Source organism: Streptopelia decaocto (genome assembly GCF_964273445.1).
Source record: "Streptopelia decaocto genome assembly, chromosome: 9".
Taxonomy (NCBI): Eukaryota; Metazoa; Chordata; class Aves; order Columbiformes; family Columbidae; genus Streptopelia; species Streptopelia decaocto.
Window position 1 is genome coordinate 21,793,047 of NC_138664.1, and position 14,833 is coordinate 21,807,879.

At 45.6% G+C, this 14,833-nt stretch overlaps 1 protein-coding gene across 3 annotated transcripts; it reads left to right on the top strand.

Annotated features, from left to right (window-relative positions):
* Positions 1-1,615: 1,615 nt before the first annotated feature.
* LOC309443624 (leukocyte immunoglobulin-like receptor subfamily A member 2) lies at positions 1,616-8,003 on the top strand. Of its 3 annotated transcripts, XM_082060733.1 has the most exons (7): positions 1,616-1,734; positions 2,288-2,323; positions 2,751-3,053; positions 4,525-4,827; positions 6,456-6,791; positions 7,651-7,752; positions 7,826-8,003. In XM_082060733.1, the coding sequence occupies exons 1-7, from the start codon at positions 1,704-1,706 to the stop codon at positions 7,900-7,902; spliced, it is 1,188 nt and encodes a 395-aa protein (XP_081916859.1). In that variant the 5' UTR covers positions 1,616-1,703; the 3' UTR covers positions 7,903-8,003. The 3 variants fall into 3 exon arrangements, with proteins under 3 accessions (XP_081916859.1, XP_081916861.1, XP_081916860.1); XM_082060735.1 differs by lacking the exon at positions 7,651-7,752; XM_082060734.1 differs by lacking the exon at positions 2,288-2,323 and having other exon boundaries at positions 1,617-1,734.
* The last annotated feature ends 6,830 nt before the right edge of the window (positions 8,004-14,833 follow it).

The following is a 14,833-nucleotide window of genomic DNA, read 5'->3' on the forward strand; positions in this document are numbered from 1 at the left end:
TTGTCCCCAAAATTGTGGATTTTGTGATCAAACTGGTGGATTTAGTCCCCAAAATGGTAGATTTAGCTGCCAAAATGGTGGATTATTTGTCCCTCAAAATGGTGGGTTTGTCTCCCAAAATGGTGGACATTGGCCCTAAAATGGTGGATTTTATCCTGAAAATGGTGGATTTTGGCACCAAAATGGAGGATTTTTTACCTTAAAATGGTAGGGTTTGGCACCAAAATGGTGAATTTTGTCCCCTAAATGTTGCATATTGTCTCCAAATTGGTGGATTTTGTCCCCAAAGTGGTGGGTTTTATCACCAAAATGGTGGAATTAGTCCCCAAAACGGTGGATTTGATCCTCAAAATGGTGGATTTTGTCATCAAAATGGAGGCTTCTGTTCCCTAAAATGGTGGATTTTGGTGCCAAATTGGTGGATTTAGTCCACAAAATGGTGGATTTTTTCCTTAAAATGGTGGATTTTGGCACCAAAATGGAGGATTTTTTACCTCAAAAATGTAGATTTTGGCACCAAAATGGTGAATTTTGTCCCTCATATGTTGCATATTGTCCCCAAAAAGGTGGATTTTGTCTCCAAAATGGTGGATTTTGTCCCCAAAGTGCTGGGTTTTATCACCAAAATGGTGGATTTGATCCCCAAAATAGTGGATTTTGCCATCAAAATGGAGGATTTTGTTCCCCAAAATTGTTGATTTTGGCCCCAGAATGGTGGATTTTGACCTTAAAATAGTGGTGCTCCCAAAATGAGGTTTCAGACCCTAAATAATGAAGTGTGGGCCCTACATTAGGAGTTTGGTTCTAAAAATGAGCCTTTGGGCCCTAAAAAATCCCAATATTTTGATCCTCAAAATGAGCATCTAGACCACTAAAACAGAGGTTTGGGCCCAAACTAAGGCTTTTTGCCCTAAAAAAAATGAGGGTTTTGCCCTCAAAGTGAAAATTTAGGCCCTTAAAATGGAGGCTTTGGCCCCTAAAAAAAATCAGTATTTTGACCCTCAAAATGAATATTTGGACCCTCAAAATGAATATTTTTGTCCCTTAAAATGGATTTTCTGAAGGAAAAAATAAAACTTGCTAAAAAAGAGCCGCGATTTTGCTGAAAATGAGGAAGTTCGGCCCTTGAGGTTCCTCAGAATCAGGAAGTAAAACTCCTAACTTTGGGCTTTTTTACGGTTATTTTCGAACCCAAAAATCCTCCGAAATGTGATGAAACCACTGTTGTGACCTCAAAACAACAAAAAACGAGGTTTTTAACCCCGTTTCAAAGCTCCAGAGTTGCCCTCTTTGCCTTTTTTTCTCCCCAGATAGGAGAACAGGCCCAAAATTTGGGGGTTTTCCCTAAAAATCAGGTTAAAAACACCCAAATGTCCCATCAAAAGGCATCATCTCCTACAGGTTGGGGACAACCCGATGGGTTCAGTTAGGAATTGACCAAATTCGGGTGATTTCACCCAAATTAGGGGCCATTTTTTGCCCCGATTTGGGGCCCTTTTTCCTCTGATTTCAGGGCCGTTTTCCTGCAATTCGCCATTTTTTCTTCCTCAAAAACACCATTCTTTGGCCCAAAGCCACCGTGGAGAAGTCAAAAACCACGAGACATCCCCGCTCTGGTGACATCAGCAACCATGTCGCAATCTCAGCCGGGTTTTTTTGGGGCGTTTTCCCCTTAATTTCACCACTTTCGCGCTGACAGGAGTATGGGGACCCTGATCCTCGTGCCCCTGCTCGGTGAGTATTCAATATCTTCCTCCAAAACACTATTTTTTCCAAATCCTTGGGGTTTTCCACCCATTTTGGGGCCTCCTCCCTCTTGCCACTGCAGTTGTGCCAGTTCTTCCCTTTTTTGGTGCTTTTTCCCCCAAATATTCACTTTTTCCCAAAAAATATTTCACTATTTTTCCTCATTTCTTCACAAATTCCCCCCATTTCTTGGCTATTTCCCCCATTTCCTCACTATTTTCCCCCATTTCTTCACTATTCCCTCAATTTCTTCACTATTCCCTCCATTTCTTCACTATTTATCCTCATTTCTTTGCTATTTTTCCCCATTTCTTTGCTATTTTTCCCCAAATAGTCACTATTTCCCCCATTTCTTCATTATTTTCCCAATTTCTTCAATTCTTTCGCCATTTCTTTGCTCTTTTCCTCCATTTCTTTGATCTTTTTCCCTATTTCTTGTCTATTTCCCAATTTCTTCACTATTTTCCCTCTTTTCTTTTTCCCTTTTTCTTTTTTTTTTTCCCTTTTTGTCCCATTTTTCACTAATTTTTCTCTCCTTCAGCCTCTCTCCAGCTCCTCCCACCGGCGTCACCCACAGGTAACGAATTTTGGGGGAAAATGACCTGTTTCCACCTCCCTGCTGAGTCACGTGAATACCTGCCCGCACCCCCCCCCCCCGCCTCCCCCCCGCCCCCAGCCCCTAAATTCACTGTTTTTTACCCCAAACCCATTGAGGTCCCACCTGCTCCTGCTTCATCTCCTCCAGCCACCAAAATAGTGATTTTTAGACAAATTGGGTGCTTTCTCCTCAATCTGGTTATTCCTTATCTCCTCCAGCCACCAAAAATTGACATTTTGGGGAGAATCGGGTGGCTTCTCTTCTTGCCTCGTCTCCTCCAAACACCAAAATGTCAGTTTTTAGGCAAACTGTGTGGTTTCTCCTCATCCTTTATCTCCTCTAACCCTCAAAAATAGACATTTTGAGGACAACCAAGTGGTTCCTCCTCCATCTTCTCCCTCCCTAGACCCTCCTCCTCCTCCCACCATCACGGTGACGCCAGAGAAGCTTGAATACATCGTGGGCGACACCATCTCCCTCCGCTGCTCTGCCCCGCCGGCCACCAAGGAGAGGATCCATGGGTTTCACTTCTCGGGGACCAGTGGGTGGGCGGTGGACGCACGGGTGAGGACAAAGAGCTATGTCTACACGTTCACCATCGCGGGGCCACAGGACAGTGGCGCCCACACCTGCACCTACACCGTCCTCACCCCAGCCCGGCGCTACCTGCGCTCGCGGGAGAGCAAACCCATCGTCATCAGCGTCAGAGGTGGGCAGGGTGATGTTCGTCACGAGGCGGCTCCAGCAGGCAAGGGCCAAATTTGGAGGGTTTCAGCTCAAAATTGGAGGTTTTCACCTCAAAACTGGAGATTTTAATGCAAAATTTGGAGGCTTTCACATCCAAATCAAAGGGTTTTACCTCAAAATCTGATATTTTCTCCTCAAAGTTTGAGGTTTTCAACTCAAAATTGGAGGTTTTCACATCAAAGCTGGAGACTTTCACCTCAAAATTGGAGATTTCCATTGCAAAACTGGGAGGTTTCACCTCAAAATTGGAGGTTGTCACCTGAAAACTCGAGATTTTCACATCAAAATTGGTGATTTGCACCTAAAAATTGGAGGTTTTGACCTAAAAATTTGAGATTTTCATCTCAAAATAGGAGGTGCTCACATCAAAGCTGGATATTTTAATCTCAAAAATTGAGGTTTTCACCTCAAAATTTGAGATTTTCACTTGAATATTGGAGATTTTCACTTCAAAATTGGAGGATTTCACCTCAAATTTGGAGATTTTCACCTCAAAATTGAACGCTTTAATCTCAAAATTGGAGCTTTTCACCTCAAAACTGGACTTTTCACGTCAAATTTGGAGGTTTTCTCCTCAGAATCTGAGATTTTCACCTAAAATGTTGACATCTTCACCTTAAATTTTTGCCACTGTGAGGTCAAATTCCCCAAATTCAATCAAAAATGGAGGTTTTTGTTTATTTTTTAACCATTTCAGACCTCCCACCTCCACCGACCTTGACCTTGAGGCCCCGTGTCACCATGGAAGGTCAAAATTGGAGGTGTTCACCTCAAAAATTGAGACTTTCTCCTTAAAATTGGAGGCTTCCACCTCACAATTGGATAATTTCTCCTCAAAATTGGAGCTGTTAACCTCAGATTTTATGTTTTCACTTCCAAATCTGAGATTTTCACCTCAAAATTGTAGATTTTCACAACATTTGAGATATTTTATGCAAAATTGGAGGTTTTCACATCAAAATCAGAGGTTTTCACCTCAGACTTTGAGATTTTCAACTCAAATTTGGAGATTTTCACCTTAACATTGAAGGGTTTCACCTCAAATTGGAGATTTTCACTTCAAAATTGGAAGTTTTCACCTCAGAATTTCAGGTTTACACCTCAGATTTGAGGTGTTCACCTCAAAAGTGGAGGGTTTTCACGTCAAAATCAGAGGTTGTCACCTCAAATATGTATGTGTTCACCTCAAAAGTGGGGATTTTCTCCTCAAAATTGGAGATTTTCTCCTCAAAACTGGACATTTTCACCTGAAATTTGCAGGAGTTCTCCTCAAAATTTTATATTTTCACCTCAGATTTGATGTTTACTCCTCAGAATCTGAAATTTTCACTTCAAAAGTTGAGATTATCACATTTGAAAAAAATAAAAAAAAACCTTAAAAATATTTTTTTTAAAAAAAACCTTTTTAAGGTGTTTTTTTTTCGCAATTTCAGACCTCCCGCCTCCGCCGACTTTGACCTTGACCCCTGCAGGCGGGGTCACCATGGAAGGTCGACCACTCATCTTCCTCTGCCATGCCCCGGCAGGGGAGGCGCCGCGGCGGTTCCACTTCTACAAGAACATGGTTGAGGTCACCGAGGGGACCCAGTTGACGTCGGGGGAAACTGAGGCACAGCTGAAAGTGGCCGCTGCTGGGATGGGCCTCTCAGGCAATGTCACCTGTGGGTACGAGGAGGAGACCGAGGGCCGGTGGGTCCCATCCTACCCCAGCCAGACCCGCCTGCTGCTCATTACAGGTAAAAAGTAGGATAAATCTGCCATTTTGTGAACAAAATCCGCCATTTCCTGGGGAAAATCCACCATTTGGGGTGGGGTGGGTGGAAATTCACCATTTTTGGGGAAAAATCCACCATTTTCTGGACAAAATCCAACATTTGGGGTACAAAATCCTCCATGCTGAAGAAAAAAATCTGCCATTTTCAGGACAAAATCTACCACTTTGGAGACAAAATCCAATATCTTCAGGACAAATCCAAAATCTGGGGGACAAACCCCACGATTTTCAGGACAACAGTCAACATTTTCAGGACAAAATCACCATTTGGGGGACAAAATCCAGAATTTTGGGGACAAAATCCAACTTTTGGGAAAGAAAATCCTCTATTTTGAGGACAATATCCAGCATTTGGGGGACTAATCCACCATTCTGGAGACAAAATCCACCATTTTGAGGTACAAAATCTGCCATTTTGGGGACAAATCCACCATTTGGGGGAACAAAATCCAACGTTTGTGGGACTAATTTGACCATTTTGAGGTCAAAATCCACCATTTTGTGGACGAGGTCCACCATTTTGGGTCAAATATCTACCATTTGGGGACAAATCCACCATTTTGAGGTCAAAATCCAACATTTTGGGGAGTAATCCACCATTCCGGGGACAAAATTCACCATTTTGTAGACAAAATCCACTCTTCTGGGTGGCAAATCCTCAATTTTGATGACAAAATCCACCATTTTGGGGATCAAATCCACCATTTTGAGGTAAAAATCCACCATTTTGGCAAATAAATCCACCATTTTGGGGCCAAAATCCCACTTAGGCCTCAGCAACCCCTTTGCCTCAGCCTTCACAATGAATCCTTCGCCGCCTCTTATACTCAACCCAACTTGTCTTCACTCTTTGCCCCAATTTGACATTTTTATGCTGCTTTTTGTGTCAATTTTTGCTGACAGAGGCAGCGGTCACTCCCCGCCTGTCCATGGATCCCCTGTCGTGCCCCAGGACGCCCCCTTGGGCCTGACGTGTGAGGCCTCCAGAGCCGCCTTCAGGACAAATCCACCATTTGGGGTCAAAATCCGCTGTCGTGGGGACACAATCCACTATTTTGGTGGCAAAATTCGCCACTTTGGGGAACAAAATCCTCCATTTTGGAAACATAATATGCCGTTTTGGGGACTAAATCCAAAATCTGGGGGACAAAATCCACCGTTTTAGGTAAAAGAAATCCACCATATTGGGGACAAAATGTGCCATTTTGGGGGACTAATCCACCATTTTGGAGACAAAAGCCACCATTTTGGGGATCAATTCCATAATTTGGGCGACAAAATCCTCCATTGTGTAGACTAAATCCACCATTTTGGGGCCAATATGCACCATGTGGGGGACAAACCCACCATTTTTAGGACAAAATTCACCATTTTGGGGACTAAATCCACAATTTTGAGGTGAAAATCCACCATTTTGGCAAATAAATCCACCATTTTGGGGCCAAAATCCCACTTAGGCCTCAGCAACCCCTTCACCTTGGCCTTCACAGCCAACCCTTGGCCTCCTCTTATACTCAACCCAACTTGTCTTCCATCTTTGCCTAAATATGACATTTTTACGCTGGTCTTTGTGTCAATTTTTGCTGGCAGAGGTAGCAGCCGCTCCCCACCTGTCTGTGGATCCCCCGACTCTTGTGGTGCCCCAGGACACCCCCTTGGGCCTGACGTGTGAGGCCTCCAGAGCCGTCTTCACCATGAGATTCCACTTCTACCGCAATGGGGCCAAGATGGCGCCAGTCCTGGAAGGTTCCGTGACAGAAAATTGGGGGAATTCCTCCCATTTCTACGTCCCCCGCACCCCTCTGGGATTCGGCGGGAACTTCAGCTGCACCGTGGAGGAAAACGTGGGCGGGACGTGGGTGGAGGGGCCACCCAGCAACATGGCCAACATCACCGTCAGCGGTACCTCCGTCCTCGGGGCTCAAAGTAGGGGAAAATTTCGCTTTTTGAGAGGATTTTTATCTTCTCCTGACCATTAATTTGATTTTCTGCCAAGTTTCACCCTTCTCACAACCACAAATCTCATCTTCTCATGATAATTTTTATCTTCTAATGATACTTAATTTAACTTTCTCTCAAATTTTGTCTCTTCACTACGACAAATTTCACCTTCTCATGACAATTAATTTATTTTCTCCTAAGTTTCACCTTCTCATGATGATGAACTTCACCTTTTTATGACAAATTTCACCTTCTCATGACCATTAATTTAATTTTCTCTCAAATTTCATCCTCTCACGATGACGAATTTCTTCTTCTCTTGACAATTAATTTGATTTTCTCCCAATTTTCACCCTCTCATGACCATGAATTTCCTTTTCTCATGAGAAATTTCACCTTCTTGTGACAATTAATTTAATTTTCTACCAAATTTCATCTTCTCACAATGATGAATTTCAATTTCTTGTGACTGATTTCAGCTTTTCATGACGATTAATTCAATTATCTCCCAAATTTTGTATCCTCACAATAATGAATTTTATCCTCTCATGATGAATTTCACCTTGTCATGATGATTAATTTAATTTTCTCTCAATTTTAACCTTCCTGACCACAAATTTCACCTTCTCATGCTGATTAATTTAATTTTCTCCCAATTTTTACCTTCTCCTAATCACAAATTTCACCATCTTGCAACAATTAATTTAATTTTTTCCCCCAGTTTTCACCCTCTCACAACCCCAAGTTTCACCCTCGTGAAACCTCATTGTTTGGTGGTGAAAATGGCGGGAAAATGGGTGGTTTTTTTGCTGCCCCCTCATTGGTGGTTTCCATTCCCGCCCAGCCCAGTTCCCGCTCGTCCCATTGTTTGCTGGCTGTGCGGGGGGAGTGGCCATGCTGCTCCTGTTGGTCCCATTGGTCGTTTGGCAGTGGAGGAGGCGGAGAGGTGAGGAAGGGGGTGGGGCCAGGGGAGGTCACATGATGCTTTGGCCACACACCCTTTGTTGTTTATTGGGCAGGTGGCGTCTCCTGGAAGGGATTCCGGAATAAAGACGACAGCGGCGGCTTCTCATTGGCGGACGTGGGCAACACGTGACCAACTGGCCATGCCCACCAGGGCGGGCTGGCTGGGCTTGGTCCCCTCGGTCCTCCCTTCTGATTGGTCACCTTAGTCCCTCATTGCGATTGGTCACCTCACGTTGTGCCTTGTGATTGGTCCTCTCAGCACCTCCCTCATTGTGATTGGTTCCCTCAGCTCGTCCTTTTTGATAGGCCCCCAATCCTTCCTTCTGATTGGTCCCCTCAGCTCCTTCCTCATTTTGTTTGGTCACCTCAGGCCTTCTCTTGTGATTGGTCAGCGCTGGGCTTGCCAGACTGTAATTGGTCACATTGGCTCCTCCCTCGTGTTTGGCTGTCACAATCCTTCCTTCAGATTGGTCACCTCAGCTCCTCCCCTAGTTTTAATTGGTCCCCTGAGTCCTTGCTTGTGATTGGTCCCTTCAATAATTTCTTCTGATTGGTCACCTCAGGCCCTCACTGGGATTGGTCCCCTCAGTCCTCACCTGTGATTGGACCCCTCAATCTCTCGTTGCCATTAGTCACCTCAGATCCTTCCTTCTGATTGGCCTGAGCTGGGCTTGCTTGCCTCTGATTGGTCACTCAGGTCCTTCCCTCACTGCGATTTGTCTCTTCAGTCCTTCATTCTGATTGGTCCCTTTTTATCCCCCCAAAAAACGCTGCTTCTCGCCAAAAAAATACCGCGGGGGGGGGGGAAGGGGGGTGGAGCGCGCGGGGGGGGGCGGGGAGGGACAGAGCCACCGCTCATTCACAGAGGGGGCGGGGCGAGCGCGGGAGGGGGGCGGAGCGATCGCTCATTCAAGCAGTGGGGCGGGGGGAGAACGGGAAGGGGGGCGGAGCGATTACTCATTGGTCAAGAGCATGCAGGGAGCGGAGCTTCTGCTCACGGCCAGAGGGAGCTCGCCGTGGGGGGGAGTGGAGCGATTGCGCCTGCGCAGCCATGCTGGGGGCGTGGCCAGGGGCGTGGCCAGGAAACGGGGAAGAGACGCGAGCTTGATTGAGTTGAACGTGGGGGTTAACGGGGGTCTGGGGTTCCCAGGGCGGGCTACTGGGGGGTCTGGGGGAGAACTGAGGGTCCTGAGGGGGATAACTGGGGCAAAATTGGGGATCCTGGGGGGTTCAAGGGGTGTCATTGGGGACTCTGGGGGTCTCATAGGGTCCTGGGGGGTCTATGGGGGATTTTGGGGGGGTCTCAGGGGCTATTGAGGGGGCTAGGGGATCTCAAAAGGCTGGGGGCGTCCCATGGGAGGGATTTGGGGGGAGATTGGGTGGGGGGAGTGGAATTTTGGGCCCCAAACTCCATTTTATGGAACTATGCTCATTTTGAGGGAAAAAAACTCATTTTTTTAGGGCAAAAAGCCTCATTTTGAGCCCAAAACTCAAGGATCCAAATATTTATTTTGAGGGTCAAAATACGGAATTTTTAGGTCCTGGCAAGACCCAACAGAACCCGATAGAGTTCAACAGGGCTTGACAAAGCTCGAAAAGGCGCAACACAGTCTGAAAGAATATGACAGAGTTCAACAAAGCCTGACAGGGCCTGAAAGAGCCTGAAAAAGCCTGACAGGGCCCCACAGAGCCCGACAGGGCTTCAGAGAACTTGACAGAGCCTGACAAAGTCTGACAGAGCCCAACAAAGCCCGTGAGAGACTGACAGAGCCTGACACAGCCCAACAGGGCCCGACATAGCCTGAGAAATCCCGGCAAACCCTGACTGAACCTGACAGGACTTGATAACACCTGAGAAGGCCCAACGCAGCCCAACAGATCCCGACAGGGCCAGACAGAGCTCGAGAGAGCTTGACAGGGCCCAAAGAGCCTGACAGAGCCTGACAGAGCTTGATAGAGACCAACAAAACCTAACAGGGCTTGGCAAAGCCTGACAGAGCCCAAAAGAGACTGACAGGGCTCAACAAAGCCCGACAAGGCCCAACAAAGTCAGACAGAGCCCGAGAGAGACCCACAGAGCCTAAGAAAGACTGAAAGAGCTCGACAGGGCCCAACAGAGCCTGATAAACCACAACAGGGCCCTACAAACCCCAACAGAGCCCGACAGTTTTCTACAATGCCAGATGTGGCCTAACAGAGCCCGACAGAGCCCAACAAATCCTGACAGAGCCCGACAGGGCTCGACAAAGACTGCCAGAACCTGAGAGGGCTCGACAAAGCTTGACAGAGCCTGACAAAGCCTGACAGAGCCCAACAGGGACTGACAGAACCCAAGAGGGCTTGACAAAGCCCAGACAAGGCCTGACAGAGCCTGACAGGTTCATGACAAAGCTCGACAGATTCCGACAGAGCCCAACAATGCCTGACAAAGCCTGACAGGGCTCAAAAAAGCTTGAGAGAGCCTGACAAAGCCTGACAGAGCCCGACAGGGCTCAACAAAGCCCGACTGGGCCCAACAGAAGTTGACAAATGCCGTAAGAGCCCGACACGTCATGACAAACCTCGACAGATTCCAACAGAGCCCAACAGTGCCTGACAAAGCCCGACAGAGCCTGACAAAGCCCAGCAGTGCTCAAGAATGTACAACAGAGCCTGACAGGGCCCTAGAAAGCCTGACAGAGCCTGATAAAGAGCCTGACAGATGTAGACAGTGCACAGTGCTTCAGGGTGATGGGCTACTGGGGTAACAGTGTCCTTGTGTTATGGGGTGCCAAGGTTACAGGGTGCTAGACTAACAGTTTTCTTGGGTTCTCATATGCTTGCATTTTGGGATGCTAGGGTTATTGGGCAGGAGAATTACAGTGTGATGGGGTGGCAGGGTTATAGGGTGTTTTAGTGGGACAGGATTACAAAAGGTTATTGTTACAGACAGGAGCTGAGTTCTGTGCTCCTAGAGTCCAGGGGTTGTCTTAGTTTTGCCTTAGCATTTGCTCTGGGTGGCCTGTGGGTGCAGCTATGAGATTAGCCACATGTCGCCCTTCTGTTGGCTTTTGCTGAGTATACCACTAGTGCCTGGGGTGGCCTTTGGCTTTCCTGGGCTGGAAATGACAACCCTCATGGGATGTAGAAACAGTAACTGTAAGACCATAGGGACAGGACAAGAAAACTGGAAAAGACTTGTTATTGAGAAGAATTAATAAGTTTTGATTTTTTTTCCCCCTAATAATTTCTTTCTAGCTCTATTGCACTCTGTTCCTTGGTGCCTAGCATATGTGCTTTCTTGGTACCCCCGTGTTGGGATCCAGCCCCGTCACCTACAGCTGCAATGTTTGGACAGCAGGTGTAAGTGGGGCAATGATGGTATGTTGGAGCTTGTCTGTGTGGTGGTCTTGGCATTATGGAAGTCACCAGCTGAGGAAAAGGGCAAGAATGCTTAGCATAAAATTACCAAAGGAATGTATTTTTTAATACTTTAGCTATGCTTATAGCAGTGCTCCAGCCTAATGCATGGAGGATGCCTGTACAGAGGAAGGCAGGGTTTATATATGTTACAATGCAGTTGTGTAGACCATTCAAATCATGCCTGTTAAGGGGTGGGCTAATCAGTAACTGCTGGTCACATAATTGGTATGTACTTGTCCCAAGCAGGATCAGTACATGCTTGTCCTGTGGAGGTGATGTGAACATGTGATCAGTGGTGTGTTAATCCTCATTGTTCTAAACCAATGTCCTGTGCAGGTGTGGGAGTTTATCCTGGATTCTGGTCACTGGTCAGTTGTGGTTTGGCTGTGGTTGTACAACTGGTTTTATGGCAGGATAAAGCTTTTTTTTTTGTTTGTTTGTTTTTTTAAATTGGTATGGGGTGTTCTCAGACATCAAGAGCTGGATTAGGGTAGGTCTTTGGGTCATATTGACCTTGAGGTATAAAGTCTCAGGTAGTTTCATTCTTCTCAGCAAATATTTCAGTTAGCATCTTATCTTTCACACTCCTGAGCAACTCATATCAACTGAGCTTTCTGCCTTCATAATTACTGACATTTGAAAATGTAATGCACTGGTGGGAGATCTTTCTCTCCACCCTTCCCCCCATTTCAACCCATTTATTTCTAATCTCACGATTTTAGGTCATGCTTTGTATATTCTGAACACTTATGTTGCTAACATCCTTTTATTGAGCACTCTCCGTTTTCTTTAATTTTCCTCATTACAAAAATTAGAACTTGCCAGAAATAGGCAGCTGCACTGCAGAAACCAACATCCATTAATTTTACGGGCAGAACACCCATGAACTAAAAATATAAAGGATGCATAGCTCTGGATAGGGTTGCTAATGATTTGGTGCAGAGGAGGTAATCTCCTTGGCATTCATTTAAATGATAATATAGCTCACACTAGCAAAGTACTCTCAGCACTAATATGAGAATAATACAATTGATGTAACTGAAAATGTACAGTATTTCCTTCAAGAATGAAGAGCACCAGTGGTAAACAGTTTCTACTGCTTTTTGAAAAGAGATGTTTATATGTGGATTACCTAGTAATGTGATTTCATTTGAGCACACTACTCATATACATGTGTAACTGTAGCCAAATGGGTAAACCAGCATGCTCAGCAAGTTTGCAGGACCAAGAATTAAGTGTGTAAACTGTCATTCCAACAGTTGCCACAGCAGCAGAATAATAGACATGCTTTATAGACTCCAGTTGGGTACAAGAAGAACAGAAAAAAACTACGCAGCATTCAATGGAAAAGCATAAGTGCTCTTACTTGAACGACACACAGGAATATGTGCAAACCATGTGGTTGCAACTGTGGTTTATTCCATTTACTCGTGTGTTTAATTAGGCACCTCAGAAGACTGCCCAACCCACATGAAGCCCTCAAGGAGCTTAGTTCTAAGGAAGAAAATCCTTGTTACTGGTTTGGTTGCAATTACTCAGTCTGACTGATTTATGCACTTCTCTTGTAGAACCTGATCAAGCTGCTGCCACAGTCACATGAGCTGGTCAAGTCTGCAAAAATGCAGGCACTGTATAATCTGATAGATTGAGCAATTTAGGGTTATGGTAAATAACTTTTCCTCTAATGAGACACAGAGAAATCACATCGCCGTCTTCCCCCAACTGAAAAATTTCATTTTTCACCATTTTGGTCCTTGTGTGATGTTCCACTTCACCTCATACTTTGTGCTCCCTGCAGTGTGTCTGCAGCTTCCTCTGACTAGAGTTGTCAGGGGTGTCAGGGTCTGTTGCTAATGTCAGGCATCAGCTGTATCAGTAAAAGTTCCTTGGGGGAGGTGGGTAATAAAAGAGAGGAAAAAGAGAGAGAAAAGGGAAAGAGAGAACTTCCCCCAGTGGCCATCTCCCTGGATGAGCACTCCCCAATGCAGCAAGGAGTCCTGCTCATACTTTTCCTGCAGTAGCTATGTGGTGCTTTCAGGTCTTGCTCAGTCTCCACAGTTTGACTCAGTGTTGATTGGAGCAGGCTTTGGTCAGGTGCAGACCTTGCAGTGCTAATTCGCCATTAAATTTTGTACTGTCCTTTGTTTGATAACGTTTATTCGTTGCTTATATTGTCTCCTGTTTTTTCTACTGAACTCTTTGGTCCCTTGCCCAAGGCTGTAATCTCAGCTAGAAAATGAGGAGTGGAAAAGGAAGGACAACTCTTCCAGCAGTGGCCATTGCTTCCCACTGCAGCACACAACAGAAGAGACCTGATGACTTGGTTGCAGTGCGGGTGTGCAAGGCCCTGAGGGCTGGAGCCCTTCGAGCCAGGGCGGCAGCACTGCCTGGACCTGCGGGAGGCTGCAGGGCTGGGAGTGGAAACTGCAGGGAGGCTTTAGGGTGACAAACGTGAGGAACTTCACCTTACATGTTATGACACTGTGTGGACTCAGGATTAGTCTGAGGACTAGTCTGAGGTCTAAATCTTACTTTGTAAGCCCTTGACCACCTTCAAGGTGAATAGCCCTGAAAAGTCTCAGTTCTGCCTGGTCTGTCTGTTATGTACCCTCTCTCTGAGGTAGGGACTTTTTAAATGTAATTTCCTTTTCTTCCTTGCCTTGCTTGTTGATATTCTATTTAGTGTTCTTGTGACCAACCAGTGATAATGTGCCTAATTTGACAAAAAAAAAAAAAAAAAAAAAAAAAAAAAAAAAAAAGAAGTGCCTATGTCTTTAACCTGCTTGGACAGAAGATTTTTTTTTATCATTTTTTTAATCTTACATTTAAGATGCACTAATTGCTTAGAATGACTCCCCATAAAGGATGATAATTCTGCCATCATTCAGCCCTTGCCAATACTCTCTCTGCAAGTGTCTCAGTCTATCCAGCTGTATGCAACCTGTCTAATACCTGGAATCTGAACTTAATCTACCTCCTCTTTCCCAGGCTCATGGGTAACCTTAAAAGCCTGTAGCTGGCCACAATAATGTACATTTGGTCTGAAGTCTTTTCCAGACAGCTTGCCCAAGATCTGAATGTGAAACTGCTCTGGAGAACGAACCCAACTGTTCATAAAATCTTTCTGGTGGCTATAACAAGTTTGGAAGCAGCCCAAGTAACCAGCAGTTGTTTTGCAGTAACTGTCTTTATTCAGGCATTTGGGATTTCAAAAAGCACATCTTGCTTGACAGGCTGACATGCCTGCACTGCTATAGGATCCTGTGGTATAGATGCACTTGGTGATGGTCTCTTGAGATTCAGGCAGTCTATGCTTATCTTGGGAAGCACCTCTTCCTCTCTTTTTAAAAACATTATTCCTAACCAACCTGTTAAATCAGAAAAAATAAGTAGTTCTATCTTAATCACCTTCATCACTCAGAGTGACATGGACATGAAAGATCCAGAAGTGAAAATCCTCCTGCTCCCTCCCAGACCTGGTGGCTGTGACCCCTGGCTGGAGGTGGGGCAGCAGGTTTGGGCTGTGCTGAGGAAGGGAGGATGTCACTCCCAGGGAGGAGACCATCTCCATATTGCCATGCCAGTCCCCTCCCAGGTGTCTGTGTGACACTCATCTACAGAGCCACAGCCTGTGATAGGAAGTTCAGAGATGTTGTGAG

Bases quoted from the DNA above. Each gene is read 5' to 3' on its own strand.
- LOC309443624 (XM_082060733.1), top strand. From the start codon at position 1,704: ATGGGGACCCTGATCCTCGTGCCCCTGCTCG. The intron at 6,792-7,650 runs GTAGGGGAAAAT...ATTCCCGCCCAG, and splicing joins CTCCGTCCTCGGGGCTCAAA to CCCAGTTCCCGCTCGTCCCA. The intron at 7,753-7,825 runs GTGAGGAAGGGG...TTTATTGGGCAG, and splicing joins GCAGTGGAGGAGGCGGAGAG to GTGGCGTCTCCTGGAAGGGA.